The sequence below is a fragment of the Balearica regulorum genome, chromosome 2, assembly GCF_011004875.1.
Source record: "Balearica regulorum gibbericeps isolate bBalReg1 chromosome 2, bBalReg1.pri, whole genome shotgun sequence".
In the NCBI taxonomy this organism is placed as follows: Eukaryota; Metazoa; Chordata; class Aves; order Gruiformes; family Gruidae; genus Balearica; species Balearica regulorum.
This window is the reverse complement of record NC_046185.1, coordinates 139,950,573-139,977,905: the sequence shown is the minus strand read 5'-3', so window position 1 is coordinate 139,977,905 and position 27,333 is coordinate 139,950,573. Positions and strand designations below refer to the sequence as shown.

General features: G+C 36.8%; 1 protein-coding gene across 1 annotated transcript in view; it reads right to left on the bottom strand.

The window, feature by feature from the left end:
• Positions 1–17,357, bottom strand: part of COL28A1 (collagen type XXVIII alpha 1 chain) — a 67,875-nt gene extending 50,518 nt beyond the window's left edge. Inside the window, exons 1-10 of the mRNA XM_075746112.1 lie at positions 17,154–17,357; positions 16,115–16,271; positions 14,977–15,551; positions 13,601–13,657; positions 12,286–12,339; positions 11,720–11,761; positions 10,988–11,014; positions 9,801–9,845; positions 7,145–7,189; positions 4,733–4,786 (exon numbers count right to left, since the gene is read on the bottom strand). Coding sequence (XP_075602227.1) covers positions 4,733–4,786; positions 7,145–7,189; positions 9,801–9,845; positions 10,988–11,014; positions 11,720–11,761; positions 12,286–12,339; positions 13,601–13,657; positions 14,977–15,551; positions 16,115–16,235 — 1,020 coding nt within the window. The 5' untranslated portion in view covers positions 16,236–16,271; positions 17,154–17,357. The remainder of the gene's footprint in view (positions 1–4,732; positions 4,787–7,144; positions 7,190–9,800; positions 9,846–10,987; positions 11,015–11,719; positions 11,762–12,285; positions 12,340–13,600; positions 13,658–14,976; positions 15,552–16,114; positions 16,272–17,153) is intronic.
• Between the last annotated feature and the right edge of the window lie 9,976 nt (positions 17,358–27,333).

Sequence of the window (27,333 nt, the reverse complement as noted above, 5' to 3'; positions counted from 1 at the left end):
AGAACCTTAGGGCTTTGTGTTTGACCAAAATAAAGGGCATTATATTCATTCTTAGAACTCTGTTTTCCAGAAAAATCATGGTGTTTCTATTTCCTTTTTAGAAAGTAAATCAAGATGCATGAACTCCTTTTGTGTTAGAATATTTGCATTTTCCCTGGTTTTTATTGCTATTGAAGGGCAAAGCTGTCATCTAACAAAAACGCAACCACACAATATACGTGGTAATAAATAAATCCAACAAAAGTGAATGCAGTAGCCAGTCAGAATGCTATTTTACTCTATTAACCAATGCAGTTAAGAGATATGTAGAACCTAATATGAAAATGCCAGAAAATGGGTTACTTGGAACGTTGGAAGAGAGATGGGATTCTCACTGGATAATGTTTCTGGACACTACTGCTTATGATAGAATATATTGTATTTAAGAGCAAGTAAATATTTTGTTTCTGTTAATAGAGAATACTGACTTTATGTCCTGTGTCCCCTTTTGAAAGCCTATGGCTTCCTGTAATAATTTCAATGTGATCTTCGAGAAGCAAACCAAGCAAAAGCCAAAGCAAACACAACTGATTTAATCCCCAAACCACCTATTAACCAGCCATCTAGCCAATTCCTGGCCATCTAGGCAGGCATATGGGATCTTACTGGAGCAGAAGCAAGAGTGGCATGGCTTTTGTCTTTGCTGACTTTCTGTTTCTGGTAATTTTAGTCTTTCTCTGAAATACTGTCTTTTGGGTTTTGGGAAATGGTTGCATCAGCCAGCAAAACCGTATTGTGGGCCATCCTTGCATTCTTAATGAGACAAAGAATACAAAATCTGAGTTCTTTGCTCCTATAAACTGCAGTTTGATAAGAGTTCAGTGTCTCTACCTTAAACCTAGAGTTATATATAAATTGATGTTCTGCAAAAGCAATCAATTAATTGTGTGATAACTTAAAAGAATTACAATTTTTTTTCCAGTGGGGCTTGTGTAGTTTTCTTTAACTGTTTTATAGCTGAATGAGGTATAAGGTACATTTTGACTCAAGTTTTTGGTTTATGTTACAATGCAGATAATATGTGGTGGCTGATGAAGCTAAGAATGTCTTAAAGTGAAGCAAACATCTAAGAAAATATAAAGCACAGCTGTGAATGGTATTTTTCTCTTGGTATTTTTAAGTTACTGAGAGAGAGAAAATAATGTAGAAGTTGGCTTTAACAATAGATTTTTTTCTTTTGTAAATTTAACATCTCTCTATTGAAACATTGCCAATGGGCAATAGAAAGTCAGCAAGCCAGAAAACAAACAGAAGTATCCTGTTCCCCTTTGCTCAGGACATGCTGGGGAACAGGACCAAGATGACTGCTTCAGAAGACAGGAGATACACAGTGAAAATAGCCAGTTCCCAACTCCTAACTGTGAGTGAAACGTCCTGTTACTCTTTAATGTTTTTCTCTTATAGTTATTATGTTTTATACTGTGTTGCAGGTTTACTGTTAACATGCAAGTTCAGCATTTGGTTAAATGGAAATATATTTAGTCAGGTAAATTAATAATCATTTGAGTTAACATGTATTTTTATTTTTATAGAAGTGGAGTTTCAATTTGACATTGTAAATGCCTCAGACTCTTTATGGAAAAGGTTTGTATATACGGTAATAAAACTATTTAGATGTTTTTGAGATGTTATTGCAGAAATCCAAATAGAGAAAACTTTTTCTAAAGTTTGCTTAATAGCAAAAACTGGTTTTAGTCAATGCCATGCTGAGCTCCATTCTGTGCAGGATATAGGTTGTTCGACATATTCGTACATGACTTGAAAAAAGGGTAAAAATAAAAAGTGACAAAGTTTGCTTGTGTATTAAAGAAGTTATTAAAGATAAGGACTGATTGCGAGGTGTATCACAAAGACTTTAACAGGTTAAGGATTTGATTCAGCTGCATATGATCACTCCTAAACTTAGGTGTCTACATGGAAACAGGTTGGCTGAGTTCCAGTTGTAGTCAGTGGAAAGCTGGTCAATGCAGGCAGTGGGACTTTGAGAGAGATTCAACTCATTACTGGCAATATGATAAGGCAATATCATGAAGGGATGGAAGCATTGTGCAGCCAGTAGGACTTCACACTGATAGATTAGCTGGCAGCTTAAGAGAGAATAAGAAAATGCATGTGAATAACAGAAGTAAGGTATGAAAAGTTATTTTAAGTAATTTCATAGAATCACAGAATGGTTTGGGTTGGAAGGGACCTTAAAGGTCATCTAGTTCCAACCCCCTTGCCACAAGCAGGGACACCCTCCACTAGACCACATTGGCCAAAGCCTCATCCAACCTAGCCTTAAAACACTTCCATTTCTTAGATAATGTTTCTGCACTCCATGCTACCTTGCTCCAGACAAGTCAAATTAAATTAGTTGAAGATGCAACGCCACCGACCCTCTCCTGCTGGTGGCTGCCAGAGCCACTGGCATCCAGACAGCACACAGATGACACTGACCCCAGCTGTGCCTGCCACCAGGCACTGCAAAGTGAGAGAACGTGTACGGCACTGCTTTACAGAGGTGTGGGATGGAGTGAGCTGGCCAGACACATGAGTGAACTGTAGACTTCACAGATAACACCCAAAACATCTGTAGGCTGAGCTTGATACGGAGTTTATATTTTGAGGAACTGAATCACCTCTTTCAAACATCAACATGGCCCACTAACAATGAATTAAAGTGTTCAGTGGTGGTGTTCTGCATTATGTCACATCAATACTAATGCCATGCAACTGCTTTTAGTCTGCTAAACTGGGGTGAAGTCACTAGTTCAGCTCAAAAAGCAGAAAATATTAGCATGGAAAGGCCACTGGTATAAGGAACTGCACTAAGAATAGACTTTATTTTATTGAAGGCAGTTATAAATAACTGTCACTTTTCAGAGATAATATAATATGTGGCATGAAAACTAATTTTTTAAAAGAGCAATTGAATAATCCTTCTGTAAGGACAAAAGATATTGGAAAGACTGCTATGTGTCTGAACCAAAAAAGACCTTGACCTTTACTAGCTGAATGGGTGTTTATTAAGCTGTAAACAACCACTGATTATCTGTACTGATCATTAAAAAATTTTTCACTCATCTCAAATAAGCTCCAAAATGCCAAAGGTTAGCTTTGGCACTAGGTATGGATAAGAGATAACCTCTAAATACACATATGTTTCTATAATACTCTAATTACCTAAATGTACTAATTAAACTTGTCTGGCAATATTTCTATTATGATAGATGTCTGAGCCTGGAAAAACCTTGACTATAGACTTTAAACAGCAGGTTGCAGCATTGGAAGCTAAAAAAAGTGGGAACTTTCTTATTCGTACTGAAAATCTGCAGTTAGAGTACAACAAGGGACCATAAATATTATATCCAGGTAGATGAATTCTAGAGAGAGCTGCATGTATTTTACAGACATGAAAGCATATGAAGAGACTGACAGAAGGATGAACTACATTCAACAAATATGGTTTAGCATTCAATAAAAGTATCTGGTAGTACTCTCTTGGACTGGTCAGTGTGAAATGACAGATAAAAAAATTACTGTCATTTGCTGTGCTGAAGTTAAAGAGAGGCATGACTTTTCCACCACATGTATGAATAGCTTCTTTCAGACTCATCATCCTCTTTCATTCCCCACTTCTGAAATATTCTGTAGCAGCTTTCCTAATCAAGCATTTTGTTGAGAAGATGAAGAAATAAGAAGTATGAAAAAGCATTTGTCAGGAAGAGGAAAATCATGATGGATGCCAGTATTCCAAACTTTTTACCATAAACATTTCCCATATCTAAATTTATTTCTGTGAATCTTCAAATGAAATTGTTGCCTAAGAAACAAAACATGAGTGTTTAAATATTGCATCTTTGGCAAATCATTTTATGTGAATTTAGTTGCCTTGTATAACTTAGATATGGCATTGTATTAACCAGGCCTGTCAATAATCCTGTGGTAGAAAGTCTTTGTCATTAGACCCTACAGTTTCAAACTGATACACGAAAGATCTTTCTGTATCAAACAATGACATCAACAGCTGTCCCATGGGCAAGGCAACTGTATTCACATAAAGCAATTATTTCCCAAAAGTTTGCAAACCAGAAAACTGCCTAAATTAATCAGATACTTTATCCAAGGGATTTTGCTTGACAAGCTGTAGTCATTAACTCTAAATGATCTATTTGAAGTATAACTAAGGCATCGTCATCAAATCTTACACCTCTACCAATTTCAAAGTTGTCTTGAGTTTTTACAGTATACAAGCAATTAAAAATGACTTTAAATACTCAATCTAAAGATTTTATAACCACCATCTAGAATTACTTAAAATTTTTAAACACAAGGCATTTTAGTCAAAAATATTCTAGAAGAAACTTCCCAAGTGATGGCAGATGCCAAGACACATATTCAGGTGATTTAAATTCCAACCCAAGTGCTGCGGCTCCAGGCAGGTCCTTGGTAGCACCCTATTGTGGCCCTACAAAATGCTCTTGGAGACCCAGATGGAGAGCTGGCTGTATGTATCACTGATACAAAGCCTTCATAGCATGACGACACTATGGTGACCCAAGCAGGTGGTGTACATTCTTGTCATGCAAAGGACGCCACTAACAAAAGCTACTGAGGAAAAAGGATAGTAAAATATAAAGACTCTACACAAAGTTTCTGCATCCTCTCCTACTATATAAATAACATCTACACATACACAACTACATCTTACCTTGCTTCCTTGAATGCCTTTTGGGCCTGGCTCACCTGGAGGTCCACTGATACCCTACACAAAAGTCAAAGTAAAGAATGAGTTAGTTGCCTTTGAAGATACATGTAAAGTTTCTTTTGAATTAGGCCTGAACAGGGTGCAGTAAAACATAGCACAACACAAAGCTCTACAGGACAAGAGTTTTCTGTGTCATGTACTGTGAAGTGCCCAACACACTGAATATTGTTAATATTCAATAACCAGTGCTGGCAGAAAGGATATCTTACTAGTTCATGTGAATTGCACCCGTTTTACCTGAAGCTTTCCATTCCTTTCTCCTCCTGCTCCTGACTTTGCCGTATTTTCATATTCTCTCTTCTGCCCACGCAAATAAACTAAGCTGTCACGCCCTATTTAGTTAGCTCCATTTGTAAGAAATCACTTCCTTTGCATCTCTCTCTGATGATGAGCTGAGATATTAATTTTAATTCCCTGACATTACTACAGCCATTGTGTCCTCTCACACAAGGAAATAATTAATGGCTCTTTGGAAGGGACAGAGCAGGTAGGGTACTCTCTCTGGAGTGATGACATTTGAGGAGGTCCCTTCACCAATACAGTGGCCAGTACAACAGCTAGAAAAAAGTACATCTGATAATTATGAAAAGCAATACGATCACAGGATGAACAGATTACATCAAAGTCTGGTGTTAAAGCTTTAACTCTGACTGGAACTCTCCAGTTCACCAATCTGTGAGTTAGTGAACATCCCACTGGCATCTGCTGGGCTGCCCAGTTGGGTCAGATTGGTCAACCTTGTTGCAATTACCACTAACAGCTGATAATCAAAATGAGGTGGAAGCCTCATGAAGTTTTTTAAGTGACTGGAGAAAAAAATAAAAATACATAATACAACCTGTTAATATAAATACATAAGATAAATCATTCTCAAACTCATTTTATGCTATCTTTCTTTTAGTCATTAAGCGGGTTCTAGTTCCCATGGTAATTACTTAGCTCTCATAGCTCAGAATTACAGTAAATCCTTGTAACCATTGATTAGTCCTCTTGCATAGTGGTACATTCATCTGTTTCTGTTCTCCAGCAGCTAGGATTTTTTTTTTCAATGAGCCTTTCAAACCTAAGCTGAATGTAGACCATTGTACTATATGATGATATGTAACATTAAGCTCAAACCTGGGATAATGTAGGAATAATTGCAGTGATGTTGTATATGAAAAGAAAAAAAAATTGATTTTGCCTTAAAATAACTGGGCTATGTCATTGTATGAGAATTTAGAGATGGCTTGACTTGCAACAGCAGCTGGTATTTTACGGTGTGTGCAAAACTGAACATATACCGCATGGTGAGTTGAATTTATGTAGGGAAATACTGGTGATCTGATTTGTCTCATTAATTCCTGTCAAAAATCCCTTAGACTCCATGTGTTTCCATTTTTTTTAATAAACAACAATAAATAAATGTCATCTTTTGGGGCACAGATCAGATCTTTACTAATTGCTTACCAGACAGAATTACTGGAGTATAAAATAATAAATTAATAAATTTGTAGCATTATTGCATTTCCATTGCCAAGCAAAAGGAAAGCAGAAAAACATAACTTAAAAACATTGAAAATGGCATTTATGACTAAATGTTCACATCTTAATACCATGTAATAAATTTCTATAACCCTATTATGCCCCCATGATGTTTTCTTTCATATAACCCAGAAGCAGGCTCAGTAGAGAAGCAAGTGGGCAAGTGCCGGCCATCATCATTTCATATCACCCATGGATCTACTGGTATAACTTCTTGAGATCTCTACTCCATACAGCAGCTCTTTTTACATGTCTAGTACCAATTTTTTAATGGAAATTACACAAGTTGTAAGAAACACAACGACAGCAATAACCCTTTTCAGCAATTCCAAAGAGAGGAGGACGATCTGGACTTCTGCACAGATAACAAATAGATTATCACTGATCTGAGAGCAGTAACAGTCTCTCCTCCTAACAACGTTCAGACTTGCTCTGACTCATTTCTCAGGTTCTTAAATAATTACGGCAGATTTTAGTCTCTCCAACAAATTTCAGTGTCTCTGGCTGCCTTATATTTCAGGAGGACTGCGTACAGCTTTCCAAAATACAGGTGGCTGCTGCCAGGTAATATAAGAGGAATTTAGCAAGTAGGGGCTCTGAGGGTAAGAGGAGAGCCCTGCAGCTGGAGACCCCAACTGGGCCACACACCTTTGAGTACCTTTCAGCAGCAGTCAAATTATTTCCAAAAGACAAAGATCTGTGAGACTCTGCTGTCTTGGTGCCTCGTACACCAAACACGCTGCTCTCCACAGAGTTGACAGGTTGTATAGAGAAGGGACTTACAGAATCCAATGTCTTTTCTTTTTATTTGGTAGCTTTCACTTCCCTTACCTGAGGTCCCCGAGGTCCCCTAGGGCCAAAAGGACCTTCCAAACCCTGAGGAAAAATAAGATTAAATCATCAGATTAATAGGAAATTGCAATTATCTGCTTTAAGGTACTGAAAATGGCAGTGTACACGTAATGATTCATATCTCTGTTCAAGCATTTTCTAGGGCATTTATTCTCTCTCCAGAGTACTGCTGTTCTCATTCTGTATTCAGTAATTGCCTGTTACATTCTGTCCTCAATACTTGGTTGAAATACTTTTCATATGCAACAAACATCGTGGATGGCTACTTAACATCTTAGCTATTTGATTAACTAGTTGTTATTTGGTACAGGTCTTTAAATTAAATTTCTAGAAGTAGATTAGATACAGAATTCTTAAAAAAAATGCTGCGGTGCTTATACCAGAATAACTTCAGGTAACTGTCTTACTGCTGACCAGTAGCATAGCGGAATCACACTAAGAGTTCACAAAAACTCATTAAAAAACACATCCAAAAAAAAGTAAAATGTCCTATTTTTTTATTCCATTAGCTGTCATTTCTGCATTTAATGAGTTCTTACTAGTTCCCACCACTGTAGGTTGTTCACAAATCTTTCTGCTGCACTGTTTTTTCTTCAGTCACCAGAATGTATATTCTATGGGATTTCACGTCCAATTGACTCAATACTCAGTTATCATTTATTTCTAAAGCAAAAATAGCTTTCAGCAAATAGTTTACTGGTCTTTTCTCTCTCTTTCTTCTCCTTTAATTAGCAACATCTCCACACACACAGAGGCACCAGCAGACCGCTGCATTTTTCAAGGCATGTGTCACATTTTGAACTTCTCATAGCCTTGATGAATGTAGCAGTGATACCTACACAGCCACATCCCATCGACTGTCTTCCCCCACCAATTCAGAATTTTTTAACAATTCTCTACTTCCTGGCATTTGCTTCCAGGCCAAGCATCAGTCACCAGAGAGCAGATAACCCCACTCAGTTCCAGCCCATTTACAAAACTACACAAGCAACGGATGGCACAATAAACAATATGCTGATGCGATTATAGCTGTTTTCGGTAGAATACACACATATGACTGGAGTCAGTTTTGATTTCCAAGCCAAACACACTGAATTTCAAGCCTGAACAGTTTTTGAAGAAACTCAGATTCACGGCATCAAAACCTTGCTGGACTCAATCTGATTAATGAGACTGGAAAGCGGCAGGGACAAAACACAACATTTTCAAATCAGACAACACTACTGCCAATTATGCTTCAACATCCATCACCGCAGTTAAACATCCACCTTGGAATACTGAATTTACTTCTCATACATGTGGCCATGTATGTTCTGTTTCTGATGATTTTGTCCAGTGTAGACTACTTTTATCAAAAATAAAATCATTTTGTCCTATCTTCTGCATTTGTGAAGCTGGGAATTCTGGAAGTGACTGTAATTTTCATTTGTTCACTAAGTTCTTGAAGTCCATAATCCACTGTAATCTGTGATCCTCTGCAGATGTCAAACTTTATTTTTTTCCATCACTGTCCTCAACAGAAATGAAACAAGCAAATTTCCAGCAGTCCTGGCATATGTTTTCTACATCCAGATTTCTTGGCTGCTTTGATTATGTTCTTTGCCAACTTCTAAACAGCCTCCTTTTATCTGACTAGATACTTCACATAACCTCATGTTATTTCTTACATATTGCCTGGATAAAGAAGTTTTGATCTTTCTTTATTCCTCTGAAAGATGCAACTGATTCTCCTTTTCATTGATATTTCAGCCTTTTCGGACTCGCTGCCATTTTGAACCCCAGCATCTCACAAGATATTCTCAGCTTTCAGATTTTTACTATATCATAATGCCCTTTTTCCTTTGCTACAAATACTGCTGCTTTGAATATTTCCTAATTCCTACCTGAAATTCATCATCAAATAACAGGTTCCAGGAACCACAAACTTTTCAAGTTTGTCTTTGATAAAGGTAAGCATAACATGGATGTTAAAACTGGAGAAATCTGCTTTAATAGAATGATCAATTGCAATCAACTTGGTAGTACTAAATAACTATAAATCAGTGGCTTGTAGTACTCATACACAGCTGCTTACATGAATTCAAGACACATGATTATCTCACTCAGGAATACATTATCTTTCCATCTTTCAGAAAGTAAAACACAGGTAAAATTCTATTTTCACTTGCACCACTTCTGGACTTCAGGTTACAAGAAGAGGAGGACTAGATAGAAGTGTGAATGCATATCAGCACAGATGGGCTGGTAGACCTGAAAGTTGTTCAGGTTGTGGAAGAACCTACTGTATTGTACTATAACTTTATACACTTGAATTAAAGTTAACATTTTAAGGAAAAAAATTCTAGTGAACTTTGTAACATGCTCTCAGTCCTTTGTAAGCAGGGCTTAGCATTGGTCAGGACAGCTTTTATTTTAGGTGAGTACATTTCTTCTGCAAAATGGATAAAAACAATACGGTGAACTGTGGATTCAGTTTCTACAAATCATATTTATACTATGAACATATGTCTACTACCAGGGAATTATAAGATATTCCAAATTTACAATAATCTTTACAAGCTATGCTATGAATACATGACATGATTTTCCAGTATCTTCATCAACGTGAAACGGTTCAAATAAAAATTATACTTACTCTTTCCCCTTTTATTCCTGGGGATCCACACTCTCCTCTTTCACCCTTAATAAGAAATTAAAAGGTTAATAGCTAAGCAAGATGTTCAGATTACACTACATGCATTAAAGTCTGTGCAAGCAGTTCAGTAGCACAGGAGGTTTAGTAGATTCTGAGGACCTGAAAGTGGCATCATTAGGTATGGTCTGTAGAAGATATGGTCTGCTCTACTCAAGTTAGATACTTTTTCTCTGTGAGAATGCCTACAAAATTTCTTACCTACATCATCAGAGGATAATATATTTAATATCTAATATAAGTTTTGCTGTATTTTTCCACCTTGCTGCGCTGCCTCCAGAGATCCTCTCTATATTCTGATTTCATTATTGTGATGTCTGAGATTTTCCTGAACAACAGTTGTGAGATTGTACAAATGGAATGAGGAAAGAGAATTACTAATATGTTCCACTGATGACTTAACATATCAATAGACATACTGAAAGTAGACCTACGAGTCTGCTTTTCCCATTTCCATGAAATGTTTCCATAAAATTGACTGAAGCATTTTTCTAATGAATACAAAGATTCAGAGAGGCACTGCTTTTATTAACAATCCTTGCAGAGAGGGAAGTGTCCAAAACAAGCAAAGTCAAAATGGGATTATCTCTGTTTCTGTTCTGGCTATGATGGTCCAATCTGCAATGTAAATTTTGGCTCTAAAATCTTGCAAGTTATTGTGGTGTATAATTTTTTTAGCTTCTTGGAGAGCCTACCTTGAGATTTTTTTTTTTGATCAAGCATTAGACCTTACAAGTTATAATTAGCTTAAATGTAAACTTCCTTGCAGTAAGATTTTTGAAAGATAATGATTGCCACATCTATTTATGTTTGTAGTAAACAATTTCACATTCTTTCTACTTTACCTCTTATTCAACCCTCAACTTTCTTTTTACTTCCAGAAGCTTTATTTCTGGTCTTTGGCATTTTTATTTTTATATTTAGATTACATCTTCTGATCTTTTTTCTTTTTTTAATTCCAACAAGCCAGTCTGCAAGCATTTACATAAATGATAAATTTACTTCTAGGGATTGCATTAGGAGCTCTCATGACAAAAAGACAAGACAGGCTCTTCTTTCCACTCTTTCACATACACTGTCAGCAAGTGACAATCTATTTTCAGACTACTTCTACTCTGTAAAAATCTTACCTTGTCTCCCTTGTAGCCAGGAGGTCCCTATTCAAAAGTTAAAAAAAAAACAAAACACAAGGGAAAAATCATAAAAGAGAAAGCAAAGTAATATACTGCTAATTTAAGTAGGAAAAAACCAGTAAAGAACTATGTTTCAGAAGTTTAACTATTCACAACAACAAAATATCTCTCTGGAATCGTATTAACATATAATTCTCTGCAAATTTAGATGCGTATTTTTTCTACATAACATTAGCTGTAAATGCGCCACTCAGTTTGCCAGCCTCTTAGTAGATATATGCTACCATTGAAATGGGCCTTTTAACCTGAATTGATCTTGTGCATGGAGTAGTGTTAATCTTTCTACTGTGAAACAACAAGAATTCAAGCTGAGAAATATCAGATGTCAGAAGCCACTGGAGAACTATCTAGATGTTTTTAATGATAACACTTTCCATGCTATGTTTGGGATAAGTCTAACGCAAGTCAATACAAAATCACATAGTTTCAAAAGTTCCTTTTGTCAGTAGCATCCCATTTCTATACTTAAGCACATGGTTAGACTGTTTCTCTCAGTATAGACGTTTCTCTAGAACAGAACTTAGTTTAGGTGCTCTAAATAATTGAATAAAGTAGATGTATGAAAAATGGAAAACACATTTTCAGTTCAGTGGAACTAAACTGTGAATCAGGATCGGGAGGATAATCTGAAAAGACGAAATATGAGTTAGCACTGTAGCAGTCACATACCTCTTCACCTTTTTCTCCATGATCTCCTTTTTGAGCATTGCCCTATTGGAAACAAAGGAATACAACTGAAATATGTATTGCTCTTTTATTTATCACTATGACACTAAAACTAAGAACACTGTTTAAGGAGCAGAAGTTGCTTTTCCTATTTACAAACATCCACACTTCTTCCTCCCACAATCAAGGACACTCAATTCCTGAACATTAACATAGAAAACTCAACTACTGTTATTAGATGACTGAAATCTTAGTCATCAGAACAAGCTGCTCTGCTCAAGCGATTTGTGGACTGTTAGAAACCTCTGTGGAGCTTAGAGAGCCTTCAGTTAGATTCAGAGACCTCTGCTGTCAGAGAAAAAAATGGAATGATAGGCAGTGTTAACTTGATAGCAATATAGTTTCAAATTTTTCTCTCTCACTTCTAAAGCAGCTAACTTTAAACCTCTCATAGCAAAAGGCAATCTTTTAAATCATATCTTAACATACTTTTCCTTTGCTATATTGCCTTCTATGGTTTGAATAAAACCACAGATAGAAATTTGCTTTGTTTTTTAAATTCACTTTACCTTGTTTCCTTTTGGTCCTGGCTCACCTTTTTCCCCTCTGCTACCAGCACTGCCCTGAAACAAAGCAGGAAAATGTTATTACCATTGTGAGGATAAAATTCTCCAGTCTCTCTTCAACAATATCTTGGGGGCAGGCCAAAATAATTCTGGAATAAGCTTAGGGAGAAACCCACGCTGATTCAGGTATAGCACGTGTGCCACTACTTTCACTTAGCTAAAAAAATCTGGTATTATAAGGTATCTCTGTTTTTTTTTTTAAAAATCAATATTCAACAATAAATAAATGTTCTACAGAGCATCTGAAAATCGAACAGGAACGTGTCACAGAAAACATACTCAGTTCTTCCTCCCCATTTTTCAGAGCTACCCACCACTATCTGATCTCTGCATAAAAAAACCCCCTGTGCACAGAACAGCTTAGTGTTAATATTCAGCAACCCCAAAATAAAAAATTACTACACCATTATTCCTGTTTGGAAGATCATGAAGGTGGGGACTAGAAAACTTGTTGTGTATAAAAATATATATATGTAATAGGTTACATCCAATAATTTTGGATAAAATAACTTAAAATTCTTGGATATTTAATTTTAAATTGGAAACAGGGGTTTTATTTCCAGATGCACATTATCCAGAGCCAAGGGACTGGATGATAGGCCCAGCTGTAATAACCTGCAACACATATGGTTGACCAATTGCTTAGTGTCTAGGGAGAAAGGCAAAAACCTCTGTATGTACCTTGGTTGTCTCTGGAGGAGTCATTAAAGATACAAAAGGGATCAGAGAAGTCACACACCATGTGAACTCTCACTTCTCTCTTCTTTACCAGAGCCAAGAAACAGTTATGTGTTGAAGTGTCACAAGAGAGAAGAGAGCACTGGAGGACGAGTTTTAGACCTTCATATATGCTATTGCCCTCAATCTTTTGAACTTCTATCCCTTACACAAACAGAAGCTTCTGGTGGAATTAAACCTTTGTCTAACTGACTCTTCCTTCCCCATTGCAGGATTCAAGAAAAAACTTTTTGATCTGGCCTTCAAAATCATGTACCTATTTACCCAGAGTGTTTGATTACCAAATAATATAAAAATATTTCCAAGATAGTATGTGATTATGGACAGATTTTTTTTCTGAGCTTTTATAACAGTAGCCTTTCACAGTGATATGATGTGATACATCACTTCTTTTTGCAGTACATGCACAGCTAATGTCTTGCTTTTTACAGACATAGTAACCAATTAAAATACTGTGCAACATTGATCTCAGTGATTAAAATTCAAATTCTGGAAGCTTTTCAAATGAATGCATACTTACAGAATCACCTTTTTCTCCTTTTACTCCCTTTTCACACCCACAGTTCTTCCGTATACACTACAAGGTTAATAGAAACATTAAGGAGAACATTTTTCAAATGTAATATTTCAAATTAAAAAAAAAACAAAACCAACCACACTCTGGTCTTGCCTAGCCACAGACTAGAGAACATAAAAGTGGAATAACAGGAAATAAATTATCTTCTCATATATATATTTCTTATATAGTCAACATTACACTTCTGTACAGCCCAATCAAAATCAGTTGCTTGAACTATTTATAATCAAACCAAATAAATCTGTTACTACTGTAACTACAAATGTTTAAGGAGGCATATACATAGTATATAGCACTATAAAAGTTTACATAAATTTTGGACCATTTTGACATTGCTATTGTTTTCTAATGAGACCACTAATGAACTTGCATGTGTTGTACTAGTCCTGTTCCACTCTGGTAGGAAGAGTTCTTTATGTCTTACTCTTGATAGTACTCACTAATGAACAGAAGTTGTAGATTTCTCAAGAGAAGGGATGGAAGAAAAGGATGAAAGTTAAAATAAAATAAACCATGGTTGGAAACTTTACTTGGGTAAGGAAGGTTGATTAATCCTGGAGTACTGTTGCATTATAGAAGAAGCAGACATCAGGAGATCCAGTACAAATAAGAGTAATCAAAACACATAAAACTCAAAAACCCTACCTGCTTCTGAAGCAAGACTTCCTGAAAAGAAAAGAAAAATATTACTTTTGTACAAATTTAATTTAACAGAGTACTTATTTAACCACTTTTCCTCTCTAGTTCACAGAATTTCCAAGGTGAATGGTAAAGAATGTGAATACCTTCATCTCTTCGTCACAGTGGTAAGATCCAGTCTGTGGAACTACTCGTATGAAAAATGGTAGGAATAGGGGGTTACTTCATGTGACCCATAATGGCCAGAAAACAAATGAGATCTAATGGGACAGCTAAACAGACAATATTAAGGAACAATGCTAACAAGGGGAATATGAAAAGACTTCCTAATTAAAGGCCTTACTATGGAATGCCACACTAACATAATATATAGGGGAAGGACTCGGTGATTTTATCAGCCTTATGCATGAGAACAAGTTACCTTCTAAAGTATTACCATACGCTCAGAGACATACTCTGTGTGCTGGGAAATAGCCTGTTCCTCCATCAGTGATCAGTGCAGCTGAGCTACTATTGTGCAAACACACGAATCCTTGGAGAGCGGCTGGGAGGAGGAAGCTCCCTCTGTCCCGACTCCTGATGTAGCAGAGACATGCACCACACAAACTTCTGCACTGCCTTCATTAACTATCAAAAAGTTAAATGAAATATGCCATGGATAGACAGGTGACAAGATTAACATCAGCGTAACTTACCAGTTCCAACATTACATCCAGTATCAGGTTCTCATCATCCAGGCATAAGACATGTTTAGAGGACAAATCACCAGATATCACACGCAATTTTTCTTCTTGGACTTTTTTCTTAGAAAGGCCAATGGTAAAAAAATGTATTCCAAGACTCCTAGCTGCTGTGGCTATACTCTGGACATTAGGGCTGTTTGGATGATCCACACCATCAGTCATCAAAAAAGCCACTTTCACACTTTTCTTACGACCTTCAGTTTTAAACAGCTGAGTGGCATTGGAAATTGCATAATAGGAGTAGGTGCCATGGCCAATAAAGACCAGAGACTTGATTTTCTCTCTAAAATTCTGCACATTTTTCCAGGCTGTAAAGGGATGATCAATGCTGACTGTGCTGCTGAACTGCATACCTGCTAGTCTGACATTATACTTCTGAGACTTAACTGGCTTAATCTGGAAAATGTTGTCAGTTAAGTTTTCAACAAAATTCTTCTGTAAATCAAACAACTGATTTTTCGCACTTTCTGAACTGTCCAAGATAAAGACTATATCAACGAGACACATATTACCTGTAATGGAACAAGAAAGTTAAATCTATGAATGACGGGCACGCTTGCACAACAGATTTCAGATAATTCTCTGCAACAATCCTAATCCTCAAATCATTTCCCCAAGGATTCCTCTGTCTTCTCAGTAAAAATTCTATGGATAAAAATCACTGTAATTTCCAAGAAATTCTACTGAAGTCAAGTAACTAAATGTCAGGTACTTTAATTCATACCAGTATTATTAAATACAGTCTACAGGCAAAAACTTTCAAATTAGGGTCTTGATGGGATTGCTTTAGCATTTTAATTGATTTTGTACACAAAATTTTCCACATGTGATTTCAAACTAAAAATTAGGCTCCTTATCATTTATCTTAAAAGAGATATGTGTGTCAATGAAAATCACAAATCAAACTGGAGTCCGTGACCAAGTAAATGTCACCACAGTATTTTCCAGGCCTGATAATCAAAACAAATCACATTTTATAAATGCAGACATAAGTTATCAATGACTAGCTAATTATCCTGAAATAGGCAGAGACATACAACATGGTCAGTCGGAAATTTTAAGAAAATGGTTTTACCTTCATCTTTTTGCACAAGAGAATAAGAATTCTTTCCTTTCTTTCTGTTTTGTCCATATACTGTCCGGTTTGTTGTCATTGCCAGAAGTAAAAAGCAAAAGAAAAAACGATTTTTCCACATAATGACTTTGATCCTGAATTAGATGACTTTTCCTTCCTGTTAAAAGTAAAAAACCACCTGTGAATACTTCATTAATAGATGGAAATAAATAAATACAGATACTGTACAAACAGAATACACATTTGTGGAAAGCACAATTCTAGAGACAATGTATAAAAAACAATTACAAAAAGTCACTGGGTAGGTGAGGTAAGCATAGCAACTAGTACAATCCCAACTGTAGCTCACGTGTATTAGAACCTGTTTTATCAGAGGAGAAATAGGGGTAGAACAAATGCAGTGGTCCCTTTTCTTTCTTAAAGCCAGTGCTATCTTTAGCTTTCATTTGAACATCTAACGAAGGGTAAAAGAAATTGTTACTAATGCATATTTCTATTAACATACTTTGCTATTGAACTCATTAAATTAGCAGAAATATTATAGAAAACATAGAATATAGTTTGTTTCTAGAAATCCCCAATTATTAGGAATAAACAAAGATCTGGGTGTTTCAGGATGCAGATGTACCACCTAGGTCTGAAGCATCTGTATGAACAACTTATTCTTCTGAGAAACAATGGCTTAGTAATGAAATTCAATACATGAATGTATTACTAATGGTACATGGCTAAAACAGAATTTGTGCAATATTTTCCATACAGACAATATTCTATTATAATGACAACATACATAATAAAATGAACATTACAACATTTAAGTCAGCGAATCAACATATTTCTAGAAAAAACCTGAACTCTATTAAATCTAATTTACAAAAAATGCCTATAATTCATTTTAAAAATCATTAATAACAAAGATAATATATGAAATTTAAACATGCTTCCTAAAGCCTCCTTTCAAGTCCAGCAAGCAGTTACATATACAGAAAACAGCAGTGCAGTTCTCTAAAAATAGAAAGTAAATAACAAAGTCTCTTACCTTCGAAAGCATTCAAAAGCAAATTGTGGATTTAATAAGATGTCAGTGTAGAAAATATGGCCAGTAGGTCATACTGAAAAATATGTTTTATCTACAAAAATAAAGTAATCAGTAAATAAATAGTGTATCCACTTGTAAATGGCTCTGCCTTGCATCTAGATCCTTTATGGTCCATTATTGCTGTTTAGTTGGCCAAAGTTTAAATGAAGATATTCAGGCACTTAGCCAGGGCTGAGTGGGAGACCAAGCCATTTTATTAAAGGGACAGTGTCCGTCTGGGAGCACAAGTGCTTTCCCATTTTAAATAACTGAACTTTTACATTGAAAACCTCACTTCTAGAGAATCTGCATCTTTATCCATCACTTTGCCAGCCACATCCCTTCATCAGCTTGTCCATGTTAATGTTGCAGCACTGGCTAGATCAGAGACGTGAGATCAATATCATTATCAGGAATTCTGACCCCATAGTTTGTGAGTCTCCCAGGACCATGAGCACGTCTCAAAGGTGGAGAGGCATTAGCAATTACAATAATAAAAGACAACTTAAAAAAAGAAAAGTCTTCCTGAGCTGTTTTCCTCAAAAATTCTTTCTGCTCTTTAAATCCTGAGGGGTCCGACAGAGACAGGATATTTAAAAGGGGGCTGGCATTTAGGGAGCTCTCAGCATGCCGTATGCAAATTATATTTGCTCTATCTAATGGCAGGCTTCAGAGTAAAATTGTATTGTCTCAGCGTAAAGTAAAAAATCGAGAAAGTATGCCGATGGTAAGTCTGGAGGAATCGTGTCATGCCTTCAGGGAGCCCTGTGCACTGCCCAGCAGAAGGTGGGCGCCCAGCCCCTGGACAGGCATTGCCTACCAGGCAAGATGTGCCTCGGCGGCAGGACAGAATGGAGAGCTCCTTCGCATGGCGCTGAAAAAAGGAGGACTCGGGCTTCATCACTGCGATGAATCAGGTCCCTGGACTGCCACGAGATTAAGCATTGAAATGTTTCAGTTATCGATTAATAAATTTATGAATAATTTGGGCATTTCAAAAACACATCGTCAAAAGATGGTTTTGACTGAAGCAGATTTTTTTTGGCAGAGGTCCAAACTTTCATCAAAAATGTAGGATTAAAAATGTATGAACAGTTATTAACCATCCAACTGTACTGAACAGCTTTTAAAAAAATCTGCCTAAATGCTATGTGAGTTGCACGCTTCAAGTTTTCTCAAGACAGATTTTCCAGACTTGAGATCACCGTGGTAGCTTATGTCTGGGACGCTATTTTGAAACATACACCAGAAATAGATTCAGTATGTAATTCTACAGGACAGTAATGTTGTCTATTCAGTGCTTTTTTGTGTTTATAAACCTAAAGACTGTGTGTGATCTTTTTGTTCCAGCACCTGATGGAAGCTTCACGGTGAAATGAATACCTCTCATTACCCAGAAGATACTTTCAGTGTTTCAGGGTTGGTTACAGACCCTAATAGCGATGTATCTGAACGTCTTACAGGCAAGGTTTTCTCCTAAACCTTCAATAGTTATTGCAATATTTGATCTCCCTGGTCACAGACAATGAAGCAAGTGGAGTTTGACAAAACATTGCCATTATGAAATGGTGCAGATAATCACACTTTCCTGTCTCTTTTCAGTTCTCTTGTAGAAAACTGTACAGAAACCATGTCTGCTTTGTTTGTCATTTTTTGTTTTAATAACACCAATGGAATGTGTCAACTAGGAGCTTTTAAGTAAGCAGAGCACCTTTCCTGCTGATATCATTAAAATTCTGGTGAAGGGAAAAGAACAGGGGGGAAATAATAGGGCATCACTGACCAGTGAGCATAAAAAAGTCTCTGCCTTCATTCGGGCTAGCAGAAGAACCCTTCATCTAGCTTGGGAGCAAGGTCTCCTCTATAGCTAGAGCAAACACTTGCTGAAATACCCGCTCTCTGGTTCTCCAATGGCAGATCCCTTTGTTAAAAGACATTCAGCTGGAAATCACATCTTGGCAAACACCCATAATCTATTCATGTGTGTTGTGAGCCACAAGTATCAGGGCATATATAACTTTAAGTCATTTAAAGGGTGAGACAACACATACTAAGTAACTCGGTGAGGTCTTAGCTCTGAGCAAAGATGGAGATAACCCTAATCTAGTTTCATGAGAGCGCTGTACATCTGCCATATGATTGTACACAGCACCATTCCAACACAGAATTGCCAGTCTGTGCATGCTCTGTTAACATGAAATGTGCTGGAGGAACATGCAGCTATCACAAGAAAATCATACATGCACCGCTGCTCACACTCTTTTCCCAGTGTAACTGTGGAAGGATTAGCTGTCCCAGCAGCTGCAGTCTGCTCCTGACAGGCCACCTTCCTAGAAACCTCTACATCATCTTCCGTCAGATGACGGATGAGCATGTGCCACTTCATTTGAGGTTAATTGTCTTCATTAAACAAGCATTCCCTTCATTATACAAACTGAGAATAAAGAGTTTCAATGGAATACAATCTTTTACACTAAATATCTGTTAATGCTACAGATAAATGATAATTACAGGCAGCATCCAGAATCTGTTGGATCAGACACAACAGTGATGATTAACAAGCATTTCATTAGTAATAAATTAGTCACATGGATTACTCGTACCATTTACATACTTACTCTTACCCTTATGCATGCTTAGATCAAGACTTGTAAACAGCCTATCCATCCAGAAACAGATCATCACCTATGGAATAATGCTTTTTCCAGCAGTTGTCAAGGTTTATCTGCACTATGTGCCAAAACAGAATTGAGTGAATGGATTTCCAGCTGCGTTCAAAGATTTCTCAGGTTTTTTTGGACCTGCAAACACAACTCTCATCTGGTCAAGATCAGAAAATGTTTATGATTTTTAGACATAACAATCCCAGATTGGTCAAATACACATATAACCTGGTAGTTCTCACAAACATCCAGTATTCAGATAGCCATGGGGTCAGGTTTGGTTGTATTTCTCTGGCTAGAAAATCTGTAGACCTGCTACATACTGTGTGTAATTTGTTTCTGGAAACAGCCTAAGCTCTTCTTCACTACTTACTGTGCTTTGGAAGTACAGTAAGGGTCTTGACAGTTCTGTTACAGGATTGTAGATTTGCAATTCAGAGCTTTATTTTCTCACTAGTTTGCCAAAATATAGTTTCATAGCTTTATATTCACTTAGAAATCAAATCTGATGGAAGCAATGTCTCCAGATCTATTGCATTGTTTTTAACACTACTAATACTTCTTGCTAAGCTGTTTATTACAGCAGTGTTTCAACGGCTGCTCTGAACCACGTGCTCTGAGCTAGAGAACATCTCAGTACATCTAGCTCCCAGAACTATTCAATCTGTCTAAATGCATTCATTACATGACCATAATAAAGCTCTGGTCTGCAATACAGTTTTATATGTAAAAGTCATCTTATGTAGATACTGAATTTTGAGTTAAAAAGCCTTTAGTTTCTGTATGTATGCTAAGTCCCCTCTTTTACTGGAAAAAATCATGTATCAGCTTTCTTTCCTGGTACAATACCTATCCTTCTTGAATACTTCCTGCTATTCTTGTTACTACAACTCAAAAATGGTAAAGACACAATAAAAAGAAACAGAGAGAGCTGCCAAAGATAAGACATAGCTTCCGTATGAAGACAGACAATGTAAATTATGATTCTGGAGCTTGGAAAGCCACAACCAAATTTGAATGTGATACAGATCTATAAAAGTATGAAAGAAGTGACTATTCTATAGTACATGCATGTAGTAGGTCAAAGGACTTACACTTTGGATCAGTTTGGTTGATGATATTAACCAAAACTGACTACCATAAATTTACTTTTTTTTTCCCCAGTGTGCTCTTCACTCACTAAGAATGAGAATAGTTACTATGAAGAATGGCAGATTTTTTTTCTGGCTAGTGGATGCAATTTGAAGTATATATTTTAAACAGTTTTTAAAACCCACTGCTCCTAATACTAGATATATGTTAATTCAGTGCCATTGTTATTCACGCACTGTGTAAGTAAAGGCATGATTATATGCCGTTTGAAAATCAGACTGCAATAAATGTATCAAAAGGATCACTGAGTTGCTGAATTCAATTTCTGTAAACTATAAAGATATTTATACTATCTAAATCCTGCCCTCTGGTGTATCTACATGATAATGCATAATGATAGTATTTCATACTGGGTGACTCATTCAGCATTTAATCAGGCCACAGCTAGCAAATGAGGCTACTGTCTGGGCAAAGTATTTGTCCCCTTGTAATAGAAGGTGGAAGCTAAAGACTAAGATATTAGAAGACTAAAATACAGTGCTTCAAGGAGGAAGGGTACATCCTGGAAGAACTGGTTTGACTCCTCAGTTCCTATCCGATCCTGAGAAACTAAGTACTCATTTCACGCATTCCTCTCTTTCAGATACCCAGATTGGGTGCCCCAGTACCTGATACATGGATCTTCTGAGCACTGCAAAAATCAATGAAAGCTGAAAGTGATCGGTGAATGTATCAGCAAGGTAGTATGATCTGCTGAAGTAAGTATAGTTCAAAGGTTTTCAGAGAATTGAAATGACGGTCTTGTTGTGTCACGTTGGAACACATGTAATACTGGCCTTAGAAATGTTCCCCACTAGTCTTAGAGTAAATTATTACTTACGATTGTAAGAAAACAGAGCAAGGATTAAAACAGTAACTGTTCCAAACCAGACTTACTTCCTGGCAATCCAGTTCCTGAAACTCCACAATCTCCTTTCGGACCAGGCTCACTTTGTTGTCCCTAAAAAAAACCCCAAACTACCCCAAATAATTCGCATTTAGAATTGTTTTTACAAAACGTTTGACCTCACTGACAGCTTAAAGCAAAGATGACCAAAGTTTTTATGTGCGGTGATCACGTCATCTGTTATGTAGCCATAAAGTGGCTACAAAAAATAGTCAGTCTGAAAAAGTGCTTTGGTCAGGCTCAGCAATGAGGAACCTGATGAGAATATAGCATATTTCATCTTCAAATCCTTTAACCCCTTGTAAAGCTTGAACACTTAAACTTATTTTTGTAAGCAAAATGTGTCCCAAGAAGAACAGTAACTCTAAATGTATAAAAAGGTTTGTTCTCAGTCTCATATATCCCTTGCTCTATCCTTTTGTTCACAGGTTAAATTTGGACCTGGAACATCCAAACCTTGGGATCCCTTCGGTCCAGGTATTCCTTTAGGACTCTGGATACCCTAAAAAGGTAGGAGATTAACTTCAAAACTTTCATGGATTAGTTTTTCAATTAATAAAATGAAGTAATTATCTTCAAAATGAAATAAATATGTCTGCAAAAGTCTTGCTGTCTTTACTCCAATTCCCTTCACTCACATTTCTATGCATCTCAGTGAGTAACAAATACAGCAACAACAACTGATAATAGTGGAACAAACGAAGCGGAGAGGTCCTTTCACTCTTATCCAACCCTATGCAATGGCAGAGGATGCTCTACCCTCTGAAAACATTCACCTTCCTTATTCAAAAGGCTTATAATTTTGAATGCTTCAGTTAATGAATGCCCAAGATGACAGACCTCCTGGGACAACTGGACCTACTGGACCTTCAGTACCTTTTTCACCCTGAAAATATATGGTATTTTAATACATTAACTCACATTAGGATTTTATTATGAAATCATAGAAAATTAAGTTATAATCACAGCATATAGAAAGAACGAAAGTATGATCTGTAGAAACGAATGAGACAATTTTCAGTAGAAATGCTAAAATCTAGAGAAAATAGCCTTGCCATTTGCACCTACAACTTCTGTGTTTACACTGCTGAATCCATATAGTTTGGTACATTTTACATAGACTGAGAGGTGTGTTCAGGGGGCAGTCATGAAACAGTAACAAGCAGAATGCTCCAGTATTTGAAGAATTTTATTGCAAAATATGCTAACCTGAGCAGCTTAGAGCATGCAGATGCAAAGGTGTGGTTGCTAGTCATCCTTTCCTTTCTTTCTTTAGCACTTTAAGCGTTAAAGGTATTTTGGAATCATTAGAAAACCTCAGTTAGCCTGAAATTTCTGTGACAGCCGAAAAACAAAACCAGAGTATACTCTGATATACTGGCATATGAAATGCCAGCTACTTAGCACCACTTTTTGATGATACGTTTTATTTTTTAAAAAATTAAGAGATGGATGATATGCCTGAGGTAACTGTTCACAAAGAAATATAATCAATAGTTCAATTTATGATATTTAAATTGGGGTTTGATTACTATAATCCAGCTGCATACTATACTAAGCAACAGTCGTATTGCTAAAAGTACAAGTCTTAGTAAACTCCGCATTCCAGACTAAGAAGATCGCTAAGTTATTCCCTTGTTCTGGAAAAAGTGTGGCATTCTTGCTGAACACTTACATTTAATGGGAAATTCAGATGCAGCTAAATGATCCATGGGACCAGTCCTACAGAGCATTTCTCAGGATCAACAAAACAAGCTTTGTGCTCCCTAAATCACCAAGATCAGAACTTCCCAAACAGTTTTTTGCTGAGCATCACCTCTGGCCACACTGTTGGGGAGGAGTGTCATGCGCCTTAGAAATAGCGACAGCAAGTTTCACCAACAACAGTGCAATCTCCATGCTATGAATCAGAAGTTGCAATTGGAAATGGGTTTGTGAATTATTAGTGTCTTTTTGCCACAGTTTTTGAATCTCTACATTAAACTCTTTCAGGGACATCATCGAACAAACCATTCTTTGAACAGCTGAGTTTAAGAAAACTATTCATTTATATCCCCTGTGTAATTTTCTCCCAAAAAACCCCATCATATGCAGTTATGGTACTTTCTACCTCATCTCCCTGCTGACATGGATACACAATGGTGCCTAAAACACCATCATCACTGGGCAAAAGGCAACATATGTTCTTACCAGTTAAAGAGCCAGAAGTGTTAGCTGGATAGTCAATATTCGAGTACAAAGTGACCATCTGGTAACTAGCAAACAGGTTAAGTAAAGCCTGGCTTTTCCCTGTCTGCCTTTTCTTTACTAAGGGTATTAATGTGGTATCTGTATTTCACATCCACCAATTTTAAAAAAATTGCATAAACATTAAGTATCTTTGATACATGTCCTCTTTCAAATTTCACTGATATTAACCCTGAATCTAAGAACTTACAGCGCCAGACAAAGTGACAAACAAGCAAGTGATGACATGACCTTCCCTATTCCTTAGAAACATAAGTTAAAATTTAGCTGCAGTGCAATTACCTTCCCACCTGGAACACTTTCTCATGTTGACCCTGTATCACCTTTTGGACTATTAGGTCCAGGCAGTCCCTGACAATTAGAAAACAAACAAACCCCAGCTTCAAACTCCATATATAATTAATAATTTCTCTTACATGAAATCAGATAATCCAGTACTATCAGGTATGCATCATGGCTCTGTGGACTACAACACCACATATGAAACAGTCTGCTAGGCTCCATAAAGCAACAATTTGCAAGCTTAAATAATCCTAATCCAAAACAGAAGTAATGTGCATGACAGCAATGTCAGACTACATCTTTTTTCTTTCTCTGTAAAGGGAAGAGCAGCAGTAGACTTACATAACTTAATTAGAAATTGCCATGTCTTTAAAAAAACAGTGTTTACATTGTATTGCAACATACAAAACTCTAGTAGTTTTTAGGTGTTCAGCTTCTGCACTCCTGAAAGAATCCGGCTAATCGATGATTAGGGGACTGGAGCATCTCTCTTATGAGGAAAGGCTGAGAGAGCTGGGTCTGTTTAGTCTGGAGAAAAGACGACTGAGAGGGGATCTCATCAATGTTTTTAAATATCTAAAGGGTGGATGTCTAGATGAAGGGGCCAGACTTTTCTCAATGGTACCCAGTGACAGGACAAGGGGCAACATGCACAACCTGGAACACAGGAAGTTCTATCTGAACGTGAGAAGAAACTTTACTCTGAGGGTGACCGAGCACTGGAAGAGGCTGCCCAGAGAGGCTGTGGAGTCTCCTTCTCTGGAGATATTCAAAACCCACCTGGACGTGATCCTGTGCAACTTGCTCTAGATGACCCAGCTTTAGCGGGGGCCTGGACTAGATGATCTCCAGAGGTCCCTTCCAACCCCTACCATTCTGTGATTCTGTGAATATGCCATGCAATAAATAACAATTTATATTAACACATTTATAGACAATTAATAGTTCCATGTTATCTAGTAACTGTGACACAGTGGTCTCTGAGAAGGTGAAATTCTTTTGCATTCTTAAACACTGAATAGCTCTTCTGCTTCTGTTAAACTTGCTTGGTACCTGCCATTAAAATAATAGCATTTACTGGTTCAAAATACAACTTTTCATTTTTAAATTTCTCTGAATCTCTCTTGTTCCAGAGACACACAAAATTCCCCTTCTGTAGTCTGTGTATATGCTAGTAATGTACTTGGACCATCATTAGGACTCAAGAAATGAGTAAGACGTCAGATATTTAAGCTACTGATTTCCTAGTACCTAAAGAACTTCCTTTTAAAAGCAAAGCTAGATGATGTGATTATTCCAAGTATTAATTAAACTCATGTCCCCTACTTCTGTATGGAAAAAAGTTAGGAACACACAAACTGAAGTTAATCTTTGTTATAAAAAAAAACAGTAGGTGATTATTGGAAATAGATGTGAAAAAGTCATTATGGTCCATTTCAACAGTAGCAGAGGAAGTGGAATGATGGAAAATGAAACAGATAAACATGAAAATACAGGTTGGCAATTTTGCCTTTGCTATATGATAGACTACTCCAACAGTGCCAAAGAAACTGTTAAAAATGTGACATTTAAATATTTCCAGGCCAACTGTCAGCCTTTGTATCTGAAGAAGGAAGTTATTCAGAGAGAACCTGAGATTGTCCAGTTAGTACTTCAGCTTATAATTTCTATTTCAGGCAATTTCTTAAAGAGAGTTAGTAACAAATAAAGGAGAAAAGGTAAAAGTGCGCATCTCCATGGCTTGCAGAAAAGCAGGTTCTGAAATCCTCATCACATAGGACCAAGGAAATATCTTTTTTCAGGTAATTTGGAAATAAGAACTTTATTACTGTGAGTGTGATCAAATACTAGAACAGGCTGCCCAGACAGGATGTGGAGTCTCCATCCTTGGCGATACTCAAAAATCAGCTGGGGAAAATCCTGAGAAACCTGCTTTAGCTGACCCTGCCTTCTGCAGAGGAGTTGGACTAGATAATCTCCAGAGGTGCCTTCCAACCTCAGCCATTCTGTGATTCTGTGATACCAGGCCATATTTCACTGAGAAACTAATCTGCATTTCAGAAATTTCACTCGAAGTACAAAAATGTTCTCCTGAGTGTACCTTGCTCCCATTGAAACTCTTCACAAACTGTGTGGGTTGGGTTCCAGACTTATGAATGTGTACCTATTTCACCTGACTTTTCAAACATTGATGTTAAACAGCCCATTTCTGATCTTCTGTGAATGACATCAAAATGCTTATCATCCCTTCCTCTGTCAAACAAACAACAGGTCTGACAGCGGGACAAACCACACAAAAATACAGCACTACACAGAAGCATTAGAAGTCACAAATCCAATAATGAAAAATATAAGCAAAGCAAATTTTTGACTAAAATTGATGACCTAACCATACGGATTGGAAAAGATCTGACCAAGAACCCAGGCTTGCCGGAAACAGCATGCTCTAATTCAGATGTCTCCCTGCTTTAGAGGTTTGAGATCAACTAATCACCAACACCTTATGTAAAAGGTATGTATGTAACAATTCAAAAACTGAGAAAGTATTCCAAATCATCACTCTTCCATGAGGCATTCATTTTTCTTTATGAAATAATGGAACTTACTAATATGTAATTGTCTACAAATACTTTAATATAAATTGTTATGTTATTTATTGCATGGTATATCCATTTATATGCCCATTAGTAATTCATTCCCATTATTTGCTGTTACTGTAAATTATTGGTTCAATCCTCTGCTTTACATGAACATTCATCTGCTTGTACTTTTAAGTGGTTGTTTTGTTTGGTATAAGAAGTCAAATATAAACAGAATGTAGGCTGTAACATGACACAGCATTAATGCAAGGCTTGAAATAAAGAGATTATAGAAGTAATAATCAAAATAACTAGTACATATTCAAAAGTTA